At 39.2% G+C, this 20,603-nt stretch overlaps 1 protein-coding gene across 5 annotated transcripts in view; it reads right to left on the reverse strand.

Moving 5' to 3' along the window:
- RAD18 (RAD18 E3 ubiquitin protein ligase) overlaps positions 1 to 20,603 on the reverse strand; it is a 115,709-nt gene that overhangs the window by 79,069 nt on the left and 16,037 nt on the right. For 4 of the 5 annotated variants that reach the window (XR_016394755.1, XM_089919586.1, XM_089919588.1 and 1 more), the window contains exons 3-5: positions 5,258 to 5,319; positions 4,771 to 4,842; positions 4,003 to 4,073 (exon numbers count right to left, since the gene is read on the reverse strand). Coding sequence is in view for 4 of the 5 variants with exons in the window: in XM_089919586.1 (XP_089775712.1) it covers positions 4,003 to 4,073; positions 4,771 to 4,842; positions 5,258 to 5,319 (205 nt within the window). In the remaining variant the exon portion in view is untranslated. The remainder of the gene's footprint in view (positions 1 to 4,002; positions 4,074 to 4,770; positions 4,843 to 5,257; positions 5,320 to 20,603) is intronic. The other variant, XM_022564695.2, reaches the window with a different exon arrangement.

Here is a 20,603-nt window from a genome sequence, read left to right on the forward strand (position 1 = left end):
GTCCTGGAGACAGATCTAGCTGATATATAAATCTGGAAGCCATGAACGTACAACTGGTATTTAAAACCATGAGACTGTTTACGGCAATTCACATACCTTAAAAATGAGCTGTGTGAAAATATTAATTCCAAAGTTGATACTCAGACTGAATTGCTAATTTTTCCTTCACTTTCCATCACTCCTGTATACTAAAGTGAGTTGGCATTGTAACGCCTAACAGCATTCCTCACAGACATTCAAATTGGATGAATTATGGACTTTCAGAATAACTGTGACAATAAAATACAGGAAAATCTTCCCCATTTGTTAACTATACAATAACTTTATCTCTTCAGAATGTGGCTAAGAATCAAAAGTGAAAACAGGCCTCTGGGTAGACATGGGCAGTCATAAAATCCATGCAATCAAGTCCATGGACTTTGGCAACTAGTAAATGTCCCTGAAAATATCTGTTCTAATCTGGAACATGCAAACGGCAGTCTAGGACCATTTGGTCAAACAGGCAGAGGACCACCAAAGCACAAGGTCTCATTAGCTCCTTAGGGCACGCACATATGTATAACAGGGCACCACAATATAAATAGATAAAATATATAGATAGTAATGACAGGAATCTTTTCTTAGGTTCCTTTGTTCCAGATACAGTACTATGCTATATATCTTTTAATATACCTCTTCATTTCTAATCCTTACAATTCCTCAAAGTGTCAACAATATTATTCCCATTGTTCAGATGTGGAATAGAAGCCGAAAAGGATTAATATCTTGATCACACTCATATCAAAACTAGTAGGGTCGAGACTGGAACCTAATTCTGCCTGAACCCAAACCCAGTATGCTTTAAACTATACCATAAGGAAAGGTGAAATTATACTCTACATACTCTTGTGAGATGCTAAGGGAATTATCCATTATCATCTGTTTAAATTTATTTATTTATTTATTCATTCATTCATTCATTTATTGGCTGCATTGGGTCTTCACTGCTGCACGCGAGCTTTCTCTAGTTGCGGCGAGAGGGGGCTACTCTTCGTTGTGGTGCACGGGCTTCTCATTTCAGTGGCTCCTCCTGTTGTGGAACACGGACTCCAGGCACACGGCCTTCAGTAGTTGTGGCACGTGGGCTCAGTATTTGTGGCACACGGGCTTAGTTGCTCCGTGGCATGTGGGATCTTCCCGGACCAGGGCTCAAACCCGTGTCCCCTGCACTGGCAGGCGGATTCTTAACCACTGTGCCACCAGGGATGTCTCTGTTTAAATTTTTAAACTTGGATAAAGTACCTGGAGAAAAATTCATACCTTGATGGTGGATAAACCAAAGCAATAAATAATGCTCTATACTCTCAATTTCTAAAAAAATATAATATACATGCAAAGCAATAAATAATGCTCTATACTCTCAATTTGTAAAAACATATAATATACATGTAGACTGGCTGCTATGCAAAAATACAAAAACAACATTTTCTTGCTTAGGTCAAGAATGATATTCCAGGGACTTCCTTGGTGGCGCAGTGGTCAAGAATCTGCCTGCCAATGCAGGGACACGGGTTCGAGCCCTGGTCGGGGAAGATCCCACATGCCACGGAGCAACTAAGTCCGTGCGCCACAACTACCGAGACTGTGCTCTAGAGCCCGCACCACACGCCTAGAGCCCATGCTCTGCAACAAGAGAAGCCACCACAGTAAGAAGCCCGCGCACCGTAACGAAGAGTAGCCCCTGCTCACCACAAGTAGAGAAAGCCCGCGCACAGCAACGAAGACCCAACGCAGCCAAAAATAAATAAATAAATTCATTTAAAATAAAAAAAGAATGATGTTCCACTTGGACAACAATAATCTAAATAAATTTTGTTCAATACAACAGTTTCTTAAGAACATTATTTTAAATAAAAATGACTCAAGGGGGGCTTCCCTGGTAGCGCAGTGGTTGAGAGTCCGCCTGCCGATGCAGGGGACGCGGGTGCGTGCCCTGGTTCGGGAGGATCCCACATGCCGCAGAGCGGCTGCGCCCGTGGGCCGTGGCTGCTGGGCCTGCGCGTCCGGAGCCTGTTGCTCTGTGGCGGGAGAGGCCACAGCAGTGAGAGGCCCGCGTACCGCCAAAAAAAAAAAAAAAAAAGAGTCAAGGGAAAAAAGAACACAAAACACTTGTTTCCTGAAAATAAAGGCCAAAAGTTAGAAGAAAATGTAAGATCCGCATGTCAGCCTTGTGCCTGAAAACCTCTGGAATTATTTCCAATACTCCTTTGTTATTCAGTTTAGAATATTAAATTTTTAAAAATCATAATATCATAAAATGGCAATGACAGATGGGAAGCACAGGAAGAAATAAAATCAATAAACAATATAAATAACTTACATTTTACTCATAAAATTAAACTTCCTCCCTCACTGATCTAAACCAAATTTCAAACAAGTAATGAAACCGATTACGTTGAATTTCAACCCTACTAATTTTGCAAATGAAGTACCACAGCACTCTAGATATGACAAATGTCCAAGAAATGTTCCCCATAAAGCAATTCCAAGAAGGCAAACAGAGGGAGAAACAAATGATAAAATCCGTCCCAAATCTACAAAGAATGCTTCCTACCCCGCCACACCCACTACAAAGAATATTTAAATAGCCTATTTCTTTGGCGAGGGAGGAGAGAAGGAGAGAGCGCAATCATTCCAAGGCCTCCCTTTAAGTTACCAAAGGGTCTATGAACTCAAAGATGCTGATCATTTATCTTCAACAAACAGATGCAGTTCTTCATAACAGTCCCTTTTTCCTAGCAGGGAGGCTGTTATGCTTTCAATACCAGCTGAGGAAAAAATAAGCTATGAGATACAATTTTGCTGCCTCAGAGAAAAGCAAACAGCCGATCAATTCCTTTTTAAATGCATGTCTCCATCTTTTCCTGCCAACTTCAATATCTAACTGGTGAAGGACTTTAAAATAAGAAAAGCAATCACTTTATTTATGAGCACCAGAGAATCTCAGAGTGTCTTAATCTAGGAAAGTATACCACCTTCTTATGACTCTGCCTAGGGAAATAACCAACCAGCTGATTTCTAAAATGCCTTACTAGGCGAGTTCAGAGTACTAAATCTGATCATTTTTAGTATGCAAACCAATGAAAAAATGTGCAATTCTACTGGAAGAAATCTCTTTACATTTTTAGAAGTAATGTGATGAACCTCCAAGAATGTCCCAACAAGCTTGGAATTCATGTACTTAAGTATGTGGGCACCTAACCATTAACTAAACACAATATATTCCTAATAAAAACTCCAAAAACTCCTGCTTGGCTTGCATGATTAAAACTAAAAATAATTCAAGATATTGTCTGATAATACATGCCTTTTTAAATCCCTCTGGGTGAGCAATGACTATCACCATCATACATTTGACAGTTAAGAAGTAAAGCTACACTTTATAAAGCACCAGCGATTACACATTTCATGTTACACATCATTTTATACATGCTGAGCAAATTGGATTAAGAATTAATGGATTAATATATGACACAGAAACTATTATACATATATGTGTGTACACATACACATGCATATGCTACCCAGCTCTGTCCACTGAGAGGGTTTAGAAGCAATGACACCCCAGTAACAATGAGCATACCCAGCTCCAGATCCTGATTTCTAAATGCCATTCTCCAATAAAAGGACCCAGGGCTCCTTGGGAAAATGGTTGATTCTAATGTTGGGGCAGGGAAAATAAAAGATAAAGCTGAAGTATTTCTGAAATACTCAAAAGTAAGTGCCCAAATCTACATTTTAACTCTTGTTTTTCACAACAGGAGACTTTCTGTTAGGTAAAGGAAGAAAATCCTATTATGATTAGATTGTCCGTATGTGATTAATGACTGTTGTTGCATCCCTTCTTTTACCCCCAAATATGCAGCCCTGCATTCCCTAATCCCGAAAAGTGCACAGAGTAAAGGGACGGACACATATAAAAGGCAAAAGCAGTTAGGGATTAGTCACAAAAGAAAATCATACCGTGCAAAATTCAAGCTTTTTACCAGTTCATCTAATACGCGGTTGTTTTTCAGGTCCGGCTCTGTGACTGTCTGGAAAAGAAAAACAACAGATAGAAAAAGGTCAGAAACAATAATTAACTTGTCATAATCTTGTTTTTGAAAACGTATGTCTCATCCTCCTGAGATTCCCCATCCCACTAAGGCTTCCAGGAAAACCTCAAAATAAAGTTCATTCATCTCATACTAACACGGAATTTTAAAACAGTGAATCACTCTCTGCTGACTGGAAGTCTGTTTAAAAACTCTCCAAAGCATCTGGTAAAAACACATGTACTCTGTACTAAGACAAAACCTAACATGAGCAAGAATCCTTCTTCAAAATGCCAGCACTCAGCTTTCCCAAAAATGTCTCCTGAAAAGCAGAACAGAGATGCTCTTTTAAAGTAATAACACAGGAGCCTTAGGTGCTCAAAGAGATTTTAAAAACAAGATTGGTGTTCAAGACTGCAAGAGGAAAACGATAAACCCAGTAGCTATCTAGCGTAAACGGCATACACTTTATCTCTGTGATGATACCATCTTGATGACAGCAGCATCCCTAGTTGGAAAGAGCTTAGACTTGGGAGCCAAACAAGTTCAGTGACATCCTGACACGATGCACCTACCAGAGGCACCAAACTAGAACCCAAACCCTTTAATTAGCCCCGGTGTCCTTTCTATCAGACCTTACTATCTCTTTTCCTTCTTTCTTTATTCCTACTTATGTTTACCTTCCCTTTTTACATACCTTTTCACCTATTTCCACTACATAAAATGCTTCAGAAACTTTAACAAGTTTCTTGGTGTTTTCCCTGAAGGCCTGGTTTGGGAAAAAGGTAAGGGGCCAGTTAAGCTGAATCTTTACCTTCTGCACAAATACTTAAACATCAATCCTTTGCAAATAAATGATCCTACCATCAGATTTTCTACCCAAGTTGAGAAATTATAAAAAGTGAGGAGCCATAAAAACACAGTTCATAAGAATTAAAGTGTGCTATGTCCTGATCTTAAAATTAGTTTTTTCTTCCTAAAATACATGTAGGTTATCAGAAATCTTTATGAAAAGTTGAACAAAGCCCAGTTCTCCATATATGTATTTTATAAGTCCTTTCTGAAACTGTCTTTGATATAGCTTAATTCAATAATTATACATCTTCCCTGGGCTTTTGTGTATACATGAAGCAGAAATATCTGCACGACTTAGTTTAAAGGAAAAAAAGAAAAGAAAAACTCACCACACAGCAAGTTGGACATTGTGTTTTATAGGACAGAAATTTTCTTATACAAAGAGAACAGTCTGCAAAAACACAAATGCAACATAATAAATTACTTAAGCTGTATAAGACTATTGGATTCTGACTTCTAACAAAACCTGACTTAAACCCTAGAATATTTCCATCATCTAAGGTATATCATTATAATCTCAAAATTCTAGTACCTCTACTCTATCTCTACACATTTGCAAATATGATTAAATAGCATTTTTAGAAAAGGGAAACATATCAAATAATAATAATTGAGTCCCTAGCATATCACAACTCTATAAGCAACATGTATCACTCTCTGTATCTTCCATCTGTAAAATGAAGGAAACATACACGTAAGACCTAGGATGAATTTGTATAAACATGTCAGATATCTCCACTGCCTAACATTCTAAAATATAAATTTTGAAATAAGATCTATACATGTGTTAAGAAATAATATATACCTGGATTATCAAATTAGGGATTTCTACATCCTAACTCTGTAAATGATACCCTTCATCCCACACTTTACAAATACTTTTGTGGCAGACACTAAGGAAAGAGGGAAGATTCTTGACCTCAAGGAGTTAAAAAAGCGTGAGGCAATTACAGTACAATTCAGTGTATTAAGGACAATGTATTAAGTCTTAACAATTTAAGTGGAAATTGGCATGAACTAATTCTTCACACCCAAAGCAGCATAAAATGATCTCCCCAAATGTGACTAATACAATGGTACCTTACTGGTACCATTTGCTATTGGCACAAATTCACCTTAGTGAGGGGGCCTCATTAAAGGATTCAGTTTAGTTAAGGAGAAGGAGGCAGTAGGATTTCGGGTACAGACATCCTGGAAGTGAACAAGTCATGCCAGCCTCAGTAAGAGCACCCAGGAACAATGAAACACATTATGAAAAAGAAAAATCAGGCAACAAGTGAAGTTCTTTGGGGAAGCAAAGAAAAATAAACGAGGACTTCCAGTTTGGCACATAAGGAGCTTGGAAGTCATCACTCCCTCTAATAACCCGTAAAAAGCTGAACAAACTAAAAAATCAATAATCCTTCCGAGATCCATCAGAGAAGTGACCTTATGAGGTAAACTGCTGCCTCCAAAACTGAAGAGACAGACAGGATGGATACAAAGAAATATAACGTACCAGACCAGAAACTTCCATGGGAACCAGAGAAAGAGGTTCTGCTGGAACCACTGTTGGCATAGGAAAATCTGAACTGTAATTGACCAATTGCTGGAGGCTCAGTGTGGACAAGTCTGAGAGTTAAAAACTCAATGGGGACCCAGGCATTGGGGAGGGGAGGCCACACAGTTATGTGAGTTTTTGCTCCAAGGGTTCTACCAGGTTCTCACAGTGACTATAAGAAAAAAATTCCCTAGTTCTTCTGCAGGGAGAGGGGGAAAAGTAAATCATTTTGAAATACACAAGAGCACTCTGTTCTTCTTAACAAGGCCTAACTTCAAGAGAAACAGTTTTACTGGAGCCTATTCTATTGGGCTATTACCAGAGCCCAGCTAACCTGGGGGATGGGAAATAACCAACTTCAGCTACCTCTAGCCATCCTGTCCCACCTAAGGGGGTAAAAAATTGAGAACCACTTGTGAAGTTCACAGTCCAGGGCACAGGCTCACTAAGAGACAGACCTAATTGTAGGAATATAGAACACTACCCAGCCCCCACCAATCTCATGACACATTACTACAGGCCTATTTACTACACTTGCTTTTACCCAGTACATCATGTCCCACTATTAGGAAAAAATTATAAGGCATACTAAAAGGCAAAAAGCACAGTTTGAAGAAACTGCAGGCATCATTAGCATAGTTAGATATGGCAGGAATGTTGGAATTATCAGACCAGAAACTTAAAACAACTATGATTAAGATGCTAAGGGCTCTACTGGACAAAGTAGACAACATGCAAGAAGAAATGGGTAATGTATACAGAGAGGTGAAAATTCTAAGGAAGAATCAAAAGAAGAAATGCTAGAGATGAGAAACTGTAGAAGAAATGAAAAATGTCTTTCACGTGCTCATTAGTAGACAGGACACAGCTGAGGGAAAAAAAAAATCACTGCACTTGAGGATATCTCAATAAAATCTTCCAAAGCTATAAAGCAAAAAGAAAAAAGATTGGAAAAAAAAACCCCACAGAACAATATTCAAGAACATTTTTTAGCAGGGCAACTATAAAAGGTGTAACATACACGTAATAACAATACCAGAAACAGAAGAAAAAGAGAAAGAAAGCAAGAAATATTTGAAGCATTAATGACTGAGAATTTCCCTCAGATTGTCAGACACCAAACCACAGATCCAAGCAGCTAAAAGAACACCAAGAAGGAAAAATGCCAAAAACCCCACAACTTGGTATATCACATTCAAACTGTGGAAAATCAAAAATAAAGAAAAAATCTTGGAAAAAGCCAGAGGGGAAAGAACACCTTACTTACAGATGAGCAAAGGTAAGAATTAAATCTGATTTCTCAGAAACCATGCAAGCAAGAGAGAAAAAACCCACCAACCTAGAATTTTATATTCTGCAAAATGATCCCTCAAAAGTGAAAGAGAAATAAAAGACTTTCTCAGACAAACAATAATTAAGGAAATGTGCTCCCAGTAGATTGACATTGCCAGAAACGTTAAAAAAAGAAGTTCTTCAGAGAAAAGAAAAATAATATAAGCCAGACACTTGGATCCACATACAGAAAAGAAGAGCAATTCCAGAAGGAATAAGTACAGGTAAAATTAAAACCTTTTTTTCTCATTCTTAATTGATGTAACAGACAATAGTTTGTTCAAAATAATAATAGCAGCAAATTAGATTATTTATGCTTATGTAAATATACATATGCTTATGTGTAAGTAAAATGAATGACAGCAGTGATACAAAGGACTGGAGGGAGGAATTAGGTGTCTTACTCTGCCTGCCGTAAAAAATACCACAGACTGGTTGCTTAAACAACAGGAATTTCTTTTCTCACAGTTCTGGAAGCTAGAAGTTCCAGAAGCTAGAAGGCGCCAGTATCATAGGTTTGTGGTGAGGACTCTCTTCCTGGCTTATATACAGCTGCCTACTCACTGTGTCCTGTCATGGCCAGAGAAGAAAGAACAAGCTTTCTACAGCTCTTCTTTTTTTTAATTTTTCTACATCTCTTCTTATAAGGGCACTAATCCCACTATCAGGGGCATCTCCCAAAGGCACCACCTCCAAATACCATCAAACTGGGGCTGAGGGCTTATGAATTCTGGGGTGGGAGGGAACACACTTCAGTCCATAGCATTTCACCCCTTACCCCCAAAATCCATGTCCTTCTCACATGCAAAACACATTCTCCCCATCCCACCAATCCCAAAAGTCGTAATTCATCCCAACATCAACTCTAAAGTCTGAAGTCCAAACTCTCATCTAAATATCACCTAAACCAGATGTGGATGAGACCTGAAATATGATTCATCCTGAGGCAAAATTCCTCTCTAGACTCATTCTCTTGACTATCAATGTTATTCTCTCCACAGTATATAAACTCTCCTGAGTGATACTGTAAGTCAAGAATTCCCAAACCTGGCTGCTCATCTGAGTCACCTGCAGAGATTATTGTTGGCTTTAGTTTAGTTGCCAGGCTCTATCCCCAGTCTTCAAGAGAAATCCAATGGATTTTGATCAGTAAGCCACATCCATAATATGTGATTCTGATTGAACAACAATTATTTTTTTTAATTAATATGCTTTTGTACTAGATTGAACCATATGAAACTTTTGGTAAGTCAAAAAAGGACAAATATTGGCAATTTCATTCGATTTAACATAACATTGTGTACTTACTGTGCACTCTGTTTTAAGCATGTTAGCTGTATTAACACTTTCAATCCATACAGCAACCCTGAGGTCGGTACTATTAGTCCCATTTTACAAGAAGGAAAATGCAGCATACAGCTTAACCAACTTGCCCAAGATTATGGAATTAATAGGTGGCAAAGGCATGTATCAGAGCCCGAGCTTTTAACATATTTCTAATTAATTATTTAAAATATTTATAATTTGCTTATAAGAAGCACTTATTATATATACCTATGTAATACCAATATGTACTTAATTAATAGGATCACCTGTATCAGAGTATGTAAAATGAGGCTACTGCTTTCTCTTCTGCATAATCTTATACGTGTTTTCTGTTTAAACATGGAGAACCAGACACTAGTCCAAAGTGGATCAAGCCCTTGGCTTAATTTCAACTTACCAGTCTACTACCAAATATGTACTGGTGAACTGCAGACCAGCATAATTTATTCTCTAGTGAGCAACCATGATATTTCAATCAAAGTAGAGCAGTTGAACAACTTTGAACCGTGTATTCCTAGCTGGCTTTATTTAAATCACCTGTGAAGTTTGTTTTTCCACCCAAAAGCCCAACTATGAGCCATGTGTATAGGGTGGGGGAGGGAAGAATAAAACAATGAAATAAAGGGTAGTTTCAAAGAGGCAAGCAAGCCTGGGGAAGGAGGTATTTCTAATCTCAAACAGGATGCAGCCATCTGCTGGCTTTCATATATCAGAAGAGCATAGCATCCTGACAGTAAAAAGCAAGTTTCTAAAACTTAAACCAATCCATTTTGCATGTGATCTTAAGGATTTTATGAGAAAATGAACCATGTCAAAAATAATTCTAAAGTGTCCAATTAAAAAAAGAAAATCCAGGGCTTCCCTGGTGGCGAAGTGGTTGAGAGTCCGCCTGCCGATGCAGGGCACGTGGGCTCGTACCCTGGTCCGGGAAGATCCCACATGCCGCTGAGCGGCTGGGCCCGTGAGCCATGGCCACTGAGCCTGTGTGTCTGGAGCCTGTGCTCCGCAACGGGAGAGGCCACAACAGTGAGAGGCCCGCGTACCACAAAAAAAAAAAAAAAGAAAAAAAGAAAATCCAGTTCCAAGTTTGAAAGGTATAGGAGATGCTTTCGAAGGATCCTTTCAAAGCTGAGAAAGCTGGCCTCTGCCTCTAAGTCCAGTGTTAAGTGACCAGTTAGCTGATAAGAGAATAACATCCCTCCAACAAACAACCAGCACTCCAGCATCTCCATAAGGGCAGTTCTGCATAACTATATGTCCCTTCTGTATGTGTAACTATCTCTTTTCTCCCGTCTTGCTTCACAGTGCTGCCTCATAAGAATGATAAAGAAGAATAATACTGACGATTTGCCTAAAAGCATCTTACATTGCCTCTTAATTTAGAAAAAGTCAGTAAACAGAACATTTCACATTTCACTTTTTTTTTTAGTAAAATTAAATTGCTTTTTTTTGGCTGTGTTGGGTCTTCGTTGCTGTGCATGGGCTTTCTCTAGTTGCTGGGAGCGGGGGCTACTCTTCATTGCGGTGCACGGGCTTCTCATTGCGGTGGCTTCTCTAGTTGTGGAGCACGGGCTCTAGGCACGTAGGCTCAGTAGTTGGGGCACACGGGCTTAGCTGCTCCACAGCATGTGGGATCTTCCCAGACCAGGGCTCGAACCCATGTCCCCTGCATTGGCAGGTGGATTCTTAACCACTGTGCTACCAGGGAAGCCCTAAATTGCTTTTTATTACAACACAAGCCTCAAATAATTTTGTGAGTCAAAAATCCACAAAAGAAAAAGAAAAATGACTGCTGGTCCATCTTTAAAATCGTGGTAATTTAACAGGGCCTAAAAGCCAATGATTTCACCTAGCAGTAAATATTTTGAGCATCTTCAATTATCAAGTCAGAAAAACTTCAAGTGCAAAGTAAATTGGCACTTAAGCAGATGGATCTATTAGTGAGAACATTCTCACTTAATGGTGTTTTATGGATTGGAGTTAAGTCCAGGCCCTCTCCCCCCAAATGTACTCTTTAATAGCATGAATTTGGATCAATTTACCTGTCCTGCATTCTGCCACTGCACCCCACTCAAACCTTAATAGCAGCAGATATGCAAATGCAGTCATTACCTACACCCAAAAAGCTAACATAGGAAAACCGACTAAAGAATTTTAAATGACAAGTCCTGAAATGTTTAAGGAAAGGAACAGCAAAGTGGCTAGGATTCTGGGTCACCAATTCTAGTCAATCCAGGATGATAGCAGAACACGATAGTTAAGTCTGGCTTCTACTAAGCTCTGGGGGCTTTTGTGTCATTAGAACAATTACAGACCCAGAGCAGCTTTTAGTCTTGAGGGAACCTGTGACAACTGGTGATTAGTAGACAATGCCTATTGAATCATGACAGGTAGAGTATGAAAAATAAGTGCTCATAAAATAAATTATCATTATTGCAAGTATTCTCCACTGAATTCCTCTTAGATAAAGAATGACATCAGTGACAACTGTATGTGACAAAGAAACATGAAAAAAAAAGAATGGAAGTAAAGGTTAATTTTTCAGCTGAGTTCACTGATTTCATAAAAAGTCAAGTCTTTCTTCCCTAAAATGACATAATTAAAATATATAGAGTAGACTTCCATCTCTGTCCATGAGAAAGTAACCAATATCCAGAATTACCCTCCTTCTGTAAACAACTAAAATACCAGGGGAAAATATAGAACAACTCTTTCTAAATTTTCAGACTTTGGACCACAGTGCAGGGAGGAAAGCCAAAAGCCCAACAGTCCTGCTAGTTGAAGAAACAAAGATCAGAGTTCAGGGCAATCCAGGTAGCTAGAATTTGTAGGGCAGAGTACCAGAAAGAAAGATGCTACATACAGAAAGACCTCCAGAAATATGAATACAAATCCATTCGATTCTGACTGAAGGCAAGTCTGCACATACACGGGCGTGAAAATCCATAAGGCCAAACAAAGATCAACTTCCAGGGAAAGAACAATAACTGGAGAGGTAACAAAGCGCCAAGAGTTCATGAAATTCCTAGCAGGCAGGTTGGAGGAACCTCACTAAATGCATGGGCATTGAGTAGACACCCCAGAACGTCATACCTTAGTATATGAATAAATTAGCCATAGAGAGTGGGGTGATGTCAGCAAGATGGCAGAACAGGAAGCCAGACCCTACTTTTCCCATGGAAACACAAATCAACAACAATACATAAACCAATTCCCTTTGTGAGAAATCCAGATACTAGTTAAGATGCTCCTATACCCCAAGGCAAGCACAAAACCAGCCACATCAAAGCCAGTAGAAAACTTGTGGCCCTCACTTTCCAGAGTTCCTACCCCTGGCTCAGCACCACATAATCAGAAAGACACTCCGTACTCCGGGGGAGGGAGCAAGAGAAGACTGAAACACATATGAAATGTTCAGCCTTTTCATGCGGCTGCCCCAGGGACTGGTTTCCATCTTGCCTGAATCTAATCACTGACAAGAAAGGGGACCAGGTTGGAGTGGCTGAGAACAAAGGTGACGGTTTGCACGAGTAGTCACTCATTCACCATTACCCCTCCCCTGGGAGCAAGCAGGAGAAATTCCCACCTCTCAGCTTCTCTTGGGGAAGAACGTGCATCCAACGTTCCAGCTTTTCAGGGGGCTGCCCAAGGGACTTGTGTCTATCTCACCCAATTCACAGTACTGAAGAGACCTGTCATACTCTAAATGCCTGGAGACTAACGAGAACAAAAAAGAGCTGGGACACTGCTCCAGAAGACCCACAATACAGATGCAGGCCGATATAACTCAATGGCTTCTCATTTGGAGAGAAAGAGAAGACAGAAGGATGCAACCAGTATTTCAGCTTTCCAAGGGGCTGCCCCAGGGACTGCTTCTACCTTGCCTGACTTGGAGTTCTGATGGGACCTGGCATACTCTAGTGCCTGGGGGCCGCTAGGAACAAAAAAGAGCTGGGCAGTTTGCTGCAATTCCAAATACTCTGAAGTACCACAGATACAAGAAGCAGCAAAAGATTACACAGTAATGAAAAAAGAAACCAGCAAAACATCTCTAACTATACTCATAAGTCTAGAGAAGATCCATCCACAGAAAAGTTTTAAGAGGTCCCCAGAATCTCTAGCTGGGCTGGCTGGTGAGTTAGTGCAGGAACATCTGGCTTTCCCTATATGAAGCTTGTCTGTAAATCCTGTACAAGGTGACTGTTTTTTCAAATGCATGGATCCCAACAGAGTAACAAGGCATACAAAGAAACAGGAAAACATGGCCAATCTCCAGAAACTAATCCTAAAAAAACAGATGTGTATGAATTACCTGACAAAAAATTTTAAATAACCATCATAAAGATGCTCAATGAACTAAGGAAAATGATGCATGAACAAAACGAAAGTATCAGCACAGACATAAAACACAAAAGAGAACCAAACAGAAATTCTGGAGATGAAGAATATAATACAGGTTTCCCCCACCATCTGAAAGTTGACTGGTCCTGTGAAAACTTTCATAAGCCAAAATGGCATAAAGTGAAAAAGTGAAGATGCACGAAATAAAGCAAGATGAAACACAGATACTCACAGACACAGTTCAAAGCTAAGGCGGCTTGATGCTGTGATGCTGACTGTAGTTGCCAGGGGTGCCACTCTCGCTGTTCAGGGTGCACACCACTTCTATTACAGTTCATTCAAAAAAAATACTGAAGGCTATTTTCACCTTTTGCCTTTTTTTTGTAGAAGTGAAAATCCTCTTCAGATTTCTTTTGGTTAATGGAAATTGGTCCTAATGTAGGTCTTTCATAAAAGGGAAGTGTTATAAAGCAAACTTTTGAAAAGCAGGGGATACTTGAAACTGAAATGAAAAATTTACCAGAAGAGCTCAGCAGTGGACTTGATCAAGCAGAAGAATCAATGCACTTAAAGACAAGTCATTTGAAATTATTCATTCATAGGCACAAAAAGGAAAAAGAAAGAAGAAGCCTAAGGGACTTATAGGACACCATAAAAGAGCACCCAAACACACAAAGCAAACACCAACAGAACTAGAGAAACACATAGCAAAACAATAATAGTAGAAGGTTTCAATGCCTCAACTTTCAATGATGGATAGGACAGAAGATCAATAAGGAAACAGAGGATTTAAACAATACAATAAACCAAAGGCATCTAACAGACATATACCGAACATCAGCAGAGCACACATTCTTTTCAAGTGCACACAGACCACTGTCCAGGAGAGATTACATGTTGAGTCAGAAAATAATCACATCAAGTATCTTTTCTGACCATAAGAGAATGAAACTAGAAATCAATAGCAGAAGAAAAAAATGGAAAATTCACAAATATGTGGAAATTAACACACTCCCGAACAGGCAATAGGTCAAAGAAGAAATGAAAAGGGAAATCAGAAAATGTTTTAAAAAGTGAAATCACAACACACCAAAACTTAAGGGATGCTGCAAAAGCACCACTGAGAGGGACGTTTATAGAAGTAAATGGCTACACTAAGAACAAGAAAAAAAAATCTCAAATAAAAACCTAACTTTACATACCAAGGAACTAGAGAAAGAACTAACTAAGCCCAAAGTTACTGAAAGAAAGGAAATAGTAAAGATTAGAGCAGAAATAAACAAAAGAGAATAGAAAAAAAAAATCAATGGAATTAAGAGTTGGTTCCTGAAAAGACTGACAAAGCTGACAAACCCTTAACCAGACTAAGAAAAAATGAAGACTCAAGTAAATAAAATCAGAAATGATAGAGGAGACATCAAAACTGATGCCACAGAAATAAAGAGTTAAAAGAGACTAGTGTGAACAATATATACCAACAAGTTGAACATACCAAGACTGATTCATGAAGAAATAGAAAATACGAACTGACTTGAAACTAGTGCATAGACTGAACCAGTAATCAAACATCTCCCAACAAAGAAAAGCCTACAACCAGATGGCTTCACCGCAGAATTCTACCAAACACTAAAAGAATTAACACCAATCTCTCTCAAACATTTCATAAAAATTGAGAAGGAAACACTTCCAAACTTATTTTATGAGGCAAGCATTATTCTGATACCAAAGACATTATAAGAAAACTACAGACCAAAATCCCTGATGAAAAATCATCAACAAATATTAGCAAACTGAATTCAACCACACATTAAAAGCATCATCACCATGACCCAGTGGGATTCATTCCTGGTATGCAAGGATAGGTTGACATACAAAAATCAATGTGCTACACCACTAACAGAACAAGGATAAAAATCATATGATCATCTCACAATAGATGCAGAAAAAGCATCTGACAAAATTCAACCCCCTTACATGATAAAAAAAAAAAACTCAACAAAATTAGAAGGAAATTACCTCAACATAATAAAAGCCATTATGAAAAGCACACAGCTAATATCATACCCAAAGATTTCCATTAAGATCAGAAGCATGGCAACAATGCCCACTCTTGCCACTTCTATTCAAAATAGTACTTGAAGTCCTACCTAGAGCAATTAAACGTTAAAAAGAAATAGAGAACATCCAAATCAGAAAGGAAGAAGTAAAATTATGTCAGTTCACAGATGACACAATCTTATATGTAGAAAATTCTAAAGATACCACAAGAAAAATTGTTAGAGCTAATAAATGAATTCAGCGAAGCTGATGGATACGAAATCAAAATGCACAAGTCAGTTTCACTTCTAAAACTAGCAATCCAGAAAAGATATTAAGAAAACAATCGCATTTACAATAGCATCACAAAGAATAACATAATTAGGAACAAACTTAACCAAGGCGGCAAAAGACAAGTACACTGAAAACTATAAAACACTGCTGAAAGAAACTGCAGAAGACACTTCCATGTTCACTGACTGGATAACTTAACACTGTTAAAATGCTCATACTAACAAAAGCAATCCACAGATTCAATGCAATCCTTATCAAAATACCAATGGTATTTTTTGCAGAAACAGGTAAGTCAATTCTAAAATTTATATGGAACCACAAAGGACCTTGAATAGCCAAAATAATGTGAAAGGCAAAGCTAGAGGTCTCACATTTCCAGACTTCAAAACATATTACAAATCTACAGTAATCAAAATAATATGGTATTAGCATAAAGACAGGAATGTACACCAATGGAATAGAGAACCCAGAAATAAACCCACACATAGGCAGTCAAATGGTCCTTGAAAAGGGTGCCAGGAGTACACAATGGGGAAAGGACAGTCTCTTCAACAAATAGTGCTGGGAAAACTGGATTTCCACTGCAAGAGAATAAAGACTTGAAACTATAAAGCTGCCTGGAGAAAATAAAGGGAAAAAGCCTCATAACGGTCTTAGGAATGATTTCCTGGATATGATACCAAAAGCACAGGCAATAAAAGCAAAAATAGACAAGTAGGACTTCATCAAACTAAAAAGCTTCTGCAATCAACAGAATAAAAGAACAACTTATGAAACATAAGAAAATATTTGCTAACCATATACCTGATGAGTTAGTATCCAAAAATATCAAAATATACAACAAACGCCTGTAACTCAATAACAAAAAAACATGTAACCTGATTAAAAATGGGCAAAGAACTTGAAAAGGCATTTCTCCAAAGACATACAAATGGCAAACAGGTATATGAAAAGATCGTCGCCATCACTAATCATCCTGGAAATGCAAATCAAAACCATAATGACATCATCTGTTAGGATAGCCACTATCAAAAAAAAGAAAAAGAAGAAAAGAAAATAACAAGCGTTGGTGATGGCATGGAGAAATCAGAACCCTTGTGCACTGTTGATGGGAATGTAAAATGGTGCAGTCACTATGGAAAAAAGTATGGAGGCATTTCAAAAAATTAAAAATACAGTTACCATATGATCCAACAACTCACTTCTGGGTATTGATCAAAAAGAAGTGAAAACAGAATTTCAAAGAGATATTTGCACTCCTGTGTTCATAGCAGCATTATTCACAAGAGCCAAAAGGAGGGAGCAACCCAAGTGTCCACCAGTGGATGAACAGATTAAAAAAATATATGCTCTCTATAGACATAAAATGGAATATTATTCAGCCTTAAAAAAGAAGGAAATTCTGTCATATGCCACAACATGGATGAACCTCGAGGATATTAAGCTAGGTGAAATAGGCCATTCACAGAAGGAAAAATACTGCATGATTATATTTATATGCGGTATCTAAATGAACTCATACAAGCAGAAAATAGAATGGTTGTTGCCAGGGCCAGGGGGAGGGAGAAAAGGGTAGCTGCTGTGCAATGGGTACAGAATTTTAGTCATACAAGATGAAAAAGTTCTAAAGACATGCTGTACAACAATGCACATATAGTTAACAATACTATACTATACACTTACCAACTTGTTAATGGAGAAGGTTTTATGTTATGTGTTTCTCACCCTTCCCCCACTATAGTCCTATAAAAAAGGTTACTCTAGATTCATCATGACAAAGCTTAGAAACAAAACTTGACAGAACCAATCTGATCCTTCCACAACAAAAAAAGAATCCTTCCACAACAAAACCCAACACTCCAATAAAGTATACAACAAAATCTAAACACTCAAAAATGTGAAAACTACAATGGAAAGCATCCAATCAAAAATTACCAGAAATGCAAAGAAGCAAAAAAAAAAAATGTGCTCTATAACCAGAAGTGTGGGGGGGGGGGCGGGAGGGATGGAATCAATTAACAGATAGTTTTAGAAACAACAAAGATAATGAATTAGCAGACAGTGAGGTTAAACTAGCTATTAGAATATGTTCAATATATTCAAGGATTAAAATAGACACACACACGAACCTAATAAGGAAAGAAATGGAAGATACTAAAAAAGTAAAATTTCTAGAGAGGAACAATACAATATCCAAAATGAAAATTTCAGACAGTGCAGAATAAAAGATCAATAAACTTGAAATCATAACAATATAAATTATCCAAAATTAAGCACAAAAAGGATGGGGGTGGGGAGAGATTACCAAAGAGGAAAAGAAAAAAAAAACAGAGCCTCAATGTCTATAGATTAACATAAAGTAGTGGAATAAAGTTAATAAAGGTCTAACAAAGTGTAATCTGAATTGGAGCTCGGGTGTGGAGGTGGGTGTGTAAACAGAAAAATACTCAAAGAAAAAGTGTTAAATTTTTTCCAAATATAAACCCATAAACTGAAGCAGTTCAATGGACCACAAGCAGTACAAACACAAAGTAAATCACACTAAAGCACATTACAAATTTCTAAAATCTGGTAATAAAGAGAAAATCTGAAAAGCAGCCAGAAGAAAAAAGGCACATCATATACAGAAACCTATAAAAAAAAAAAACCTAACATACCTGGTTTCATCTGAAACTAGTCAAGCCATAAAATTGTAGAATGACATTCAGAAAGGAGAAAAATTTTTAATTTGAACTGCACACCCACTGAAAACACCTTTCAAAAAGCAATGAAATAATTTTTTCAGGGAAACAAAAGCTGAGAGAATTCTTTAGCAGCATGCTGGTGCTACAAGAAATGCAACAGAGAAAATATAAACGACATAAGAAGAAAACGTTGATGTATACAAAGGAGAGTATAAGAAATGATAAATGTGCCTAAATAGAAAAGACTACTTTTCCATTTTTAAATTTGTCTTAAAAGATAATGAGCTGTCTAAGGCAAATACAGGGACTTCCCTGCTGGTGCAGTGGTTAAGAATCCACCTGCCAATGCAGGGGACACAGGTTTGAGCCCTGATCCGGGAAGATTCCACATGCCGCGGAGCAACTGAGCCTGAGCTCTACAGCCCACAAGCCACAACTACTGGGCCCATGTGCCACAACTACTGAAGGCTGCGCACCTAGAGCCTGTGTTCTGCAACAAAGAGAAGCCACCGCAATGAGAAGCCCGCACGCCGCAATGAAGAGTAGCCCCCACTCACTGCAACTAGAGAAAGCCCGTGCTCAGCAACAAAGATCCAACGCAGCCAACAGTAAATAAATAAATAAATTTATAGAAAGTAAATAAATAAAGCAAATATAATAACAATGTATTGTGTCTGTAGTATATGTGCACATCATAAAAGGAAAGACAACAACAGGATGACAGAAGGGGGGGAACAGAAGCACACAGTTGTATACCCATGGCATTTTCACAGAAATAGAACGAACAATCCTAAAATTTATATGGAATCATAAAAGACCCCAAGTAGCCTAAGCAGTCTTAAGAAAAAAGACCAAAGCTGGATGTATCATGCTACCTGACCTTGGAGTATACTACAATGCTACAGCAATCAAAACAGCATGGTACTGGCACAAAAAGAGACACATAGATCAGTGGAACAGAAAAGAGAGACCAGAAATAAACCCATACACTTATCATCAATTAATCTATGATAAAGAAGCCAAAAATATATAATGGGGAAAACACATTATCTTCAAAAAAAGTGGTGCTGGAAAAACTGGATAGTTACATGTAAAAGAATGAAATTAGAAGGCAGAGTCAAGGTGGTGGTGTGGGAAGACGCGGAGTTAGCATCTCCCCACAACTAGGGCACCCACCAGCCACTGGTGGGGGACTCTGACGCCCAAGGAGATGGGAAGAACCCCAAAGTGAACCAGTAGGACATAGGGGGACTGAGGGAGGAGGAGAAGCGAAGGCCAGACAGGATCAGCACCCCTGAGGCAGGAAAGATCAGGAGAGGCAGGCAGAAGGGGCCCTCCAGGAGGAGCGAGAGAGGAGCAGAGGGCAACTGCCCCACCCACTCAGGCCCAGGGAGCCTGTTGAGCTCCCAGGCCAATCCCCTGCCCTCCAAACCCCGCTCCGGGCCATGTGGGTCCTTGGGGGCATAGGAGGGAGACCGGGGAGATCAGGAGAGGCAGGTGGGAGGGGCCCTCACAGACCAGAAGAACAGGAGAGGAAAGGAGAGGAGGGCATTTGCCCTGCCCACTTGAGCCCAGGAAGCCTGCTGGGCTCCCAGGTGAGGTCCCCTGCCCTCCGAGACCAGGGGTGGGGGACACACCTGGGCCCCTTCTGTTCCTTGAGCCTAAGCCCCAGCCCCCAAAGCCCCCAGGGCCTTTTCCAGCCCTGTGGGACCTGAGCATTGGCCCCGTCCATCGCCCAAAGGACACCCTTGCTTAGACCCCGCCCTCCACAGCCAAGGCCTCCCCCGCGCCCTTTTTTCCCCCTCCTCCTCTTTTTCACTGTTATGGTACAACTGTGCATTCTTGTTGTTGATTCATCTAAATTTTTATTTTTATATTCTTCCTAACAGATATGTTAGTTTCCTAGTCTAATTTTATTTTTTACTTTGTTATCATTGTTTTTGTTTGTTTGTTTGTTTTGCGCCCCAGGCGGCTTGCAGGATCTTGGTTCACAAGTCCGGGGTCGGGCCGAAGCTCCTGCAGTGGGAGCTCCGAGTCCGAACCACTGGACTAACAGAGAACCTCAGACCGAGGGAATATTCATCAGAGTGACGTCTCACAGAGTTCCTCCTCTCAGCACCA

This window comes from Delphinapterus leucas, chromosome 10 (genome assembly GCF_059928025.1).
Source record: "Delphinapterus leucas isolate spDelLeu-1000000601 "Yukka" chromosome 10, BTC_Dleu_Yukka2, whole genome shotgun sequence".
Taxonomy (NCBI): domain Eukaryota; kingdom Metazoa; phylum Chordata; class Mammalia; order Artiodactyla; family Monodontidae; genus Delphinapterus; species Delphinapterus leucas.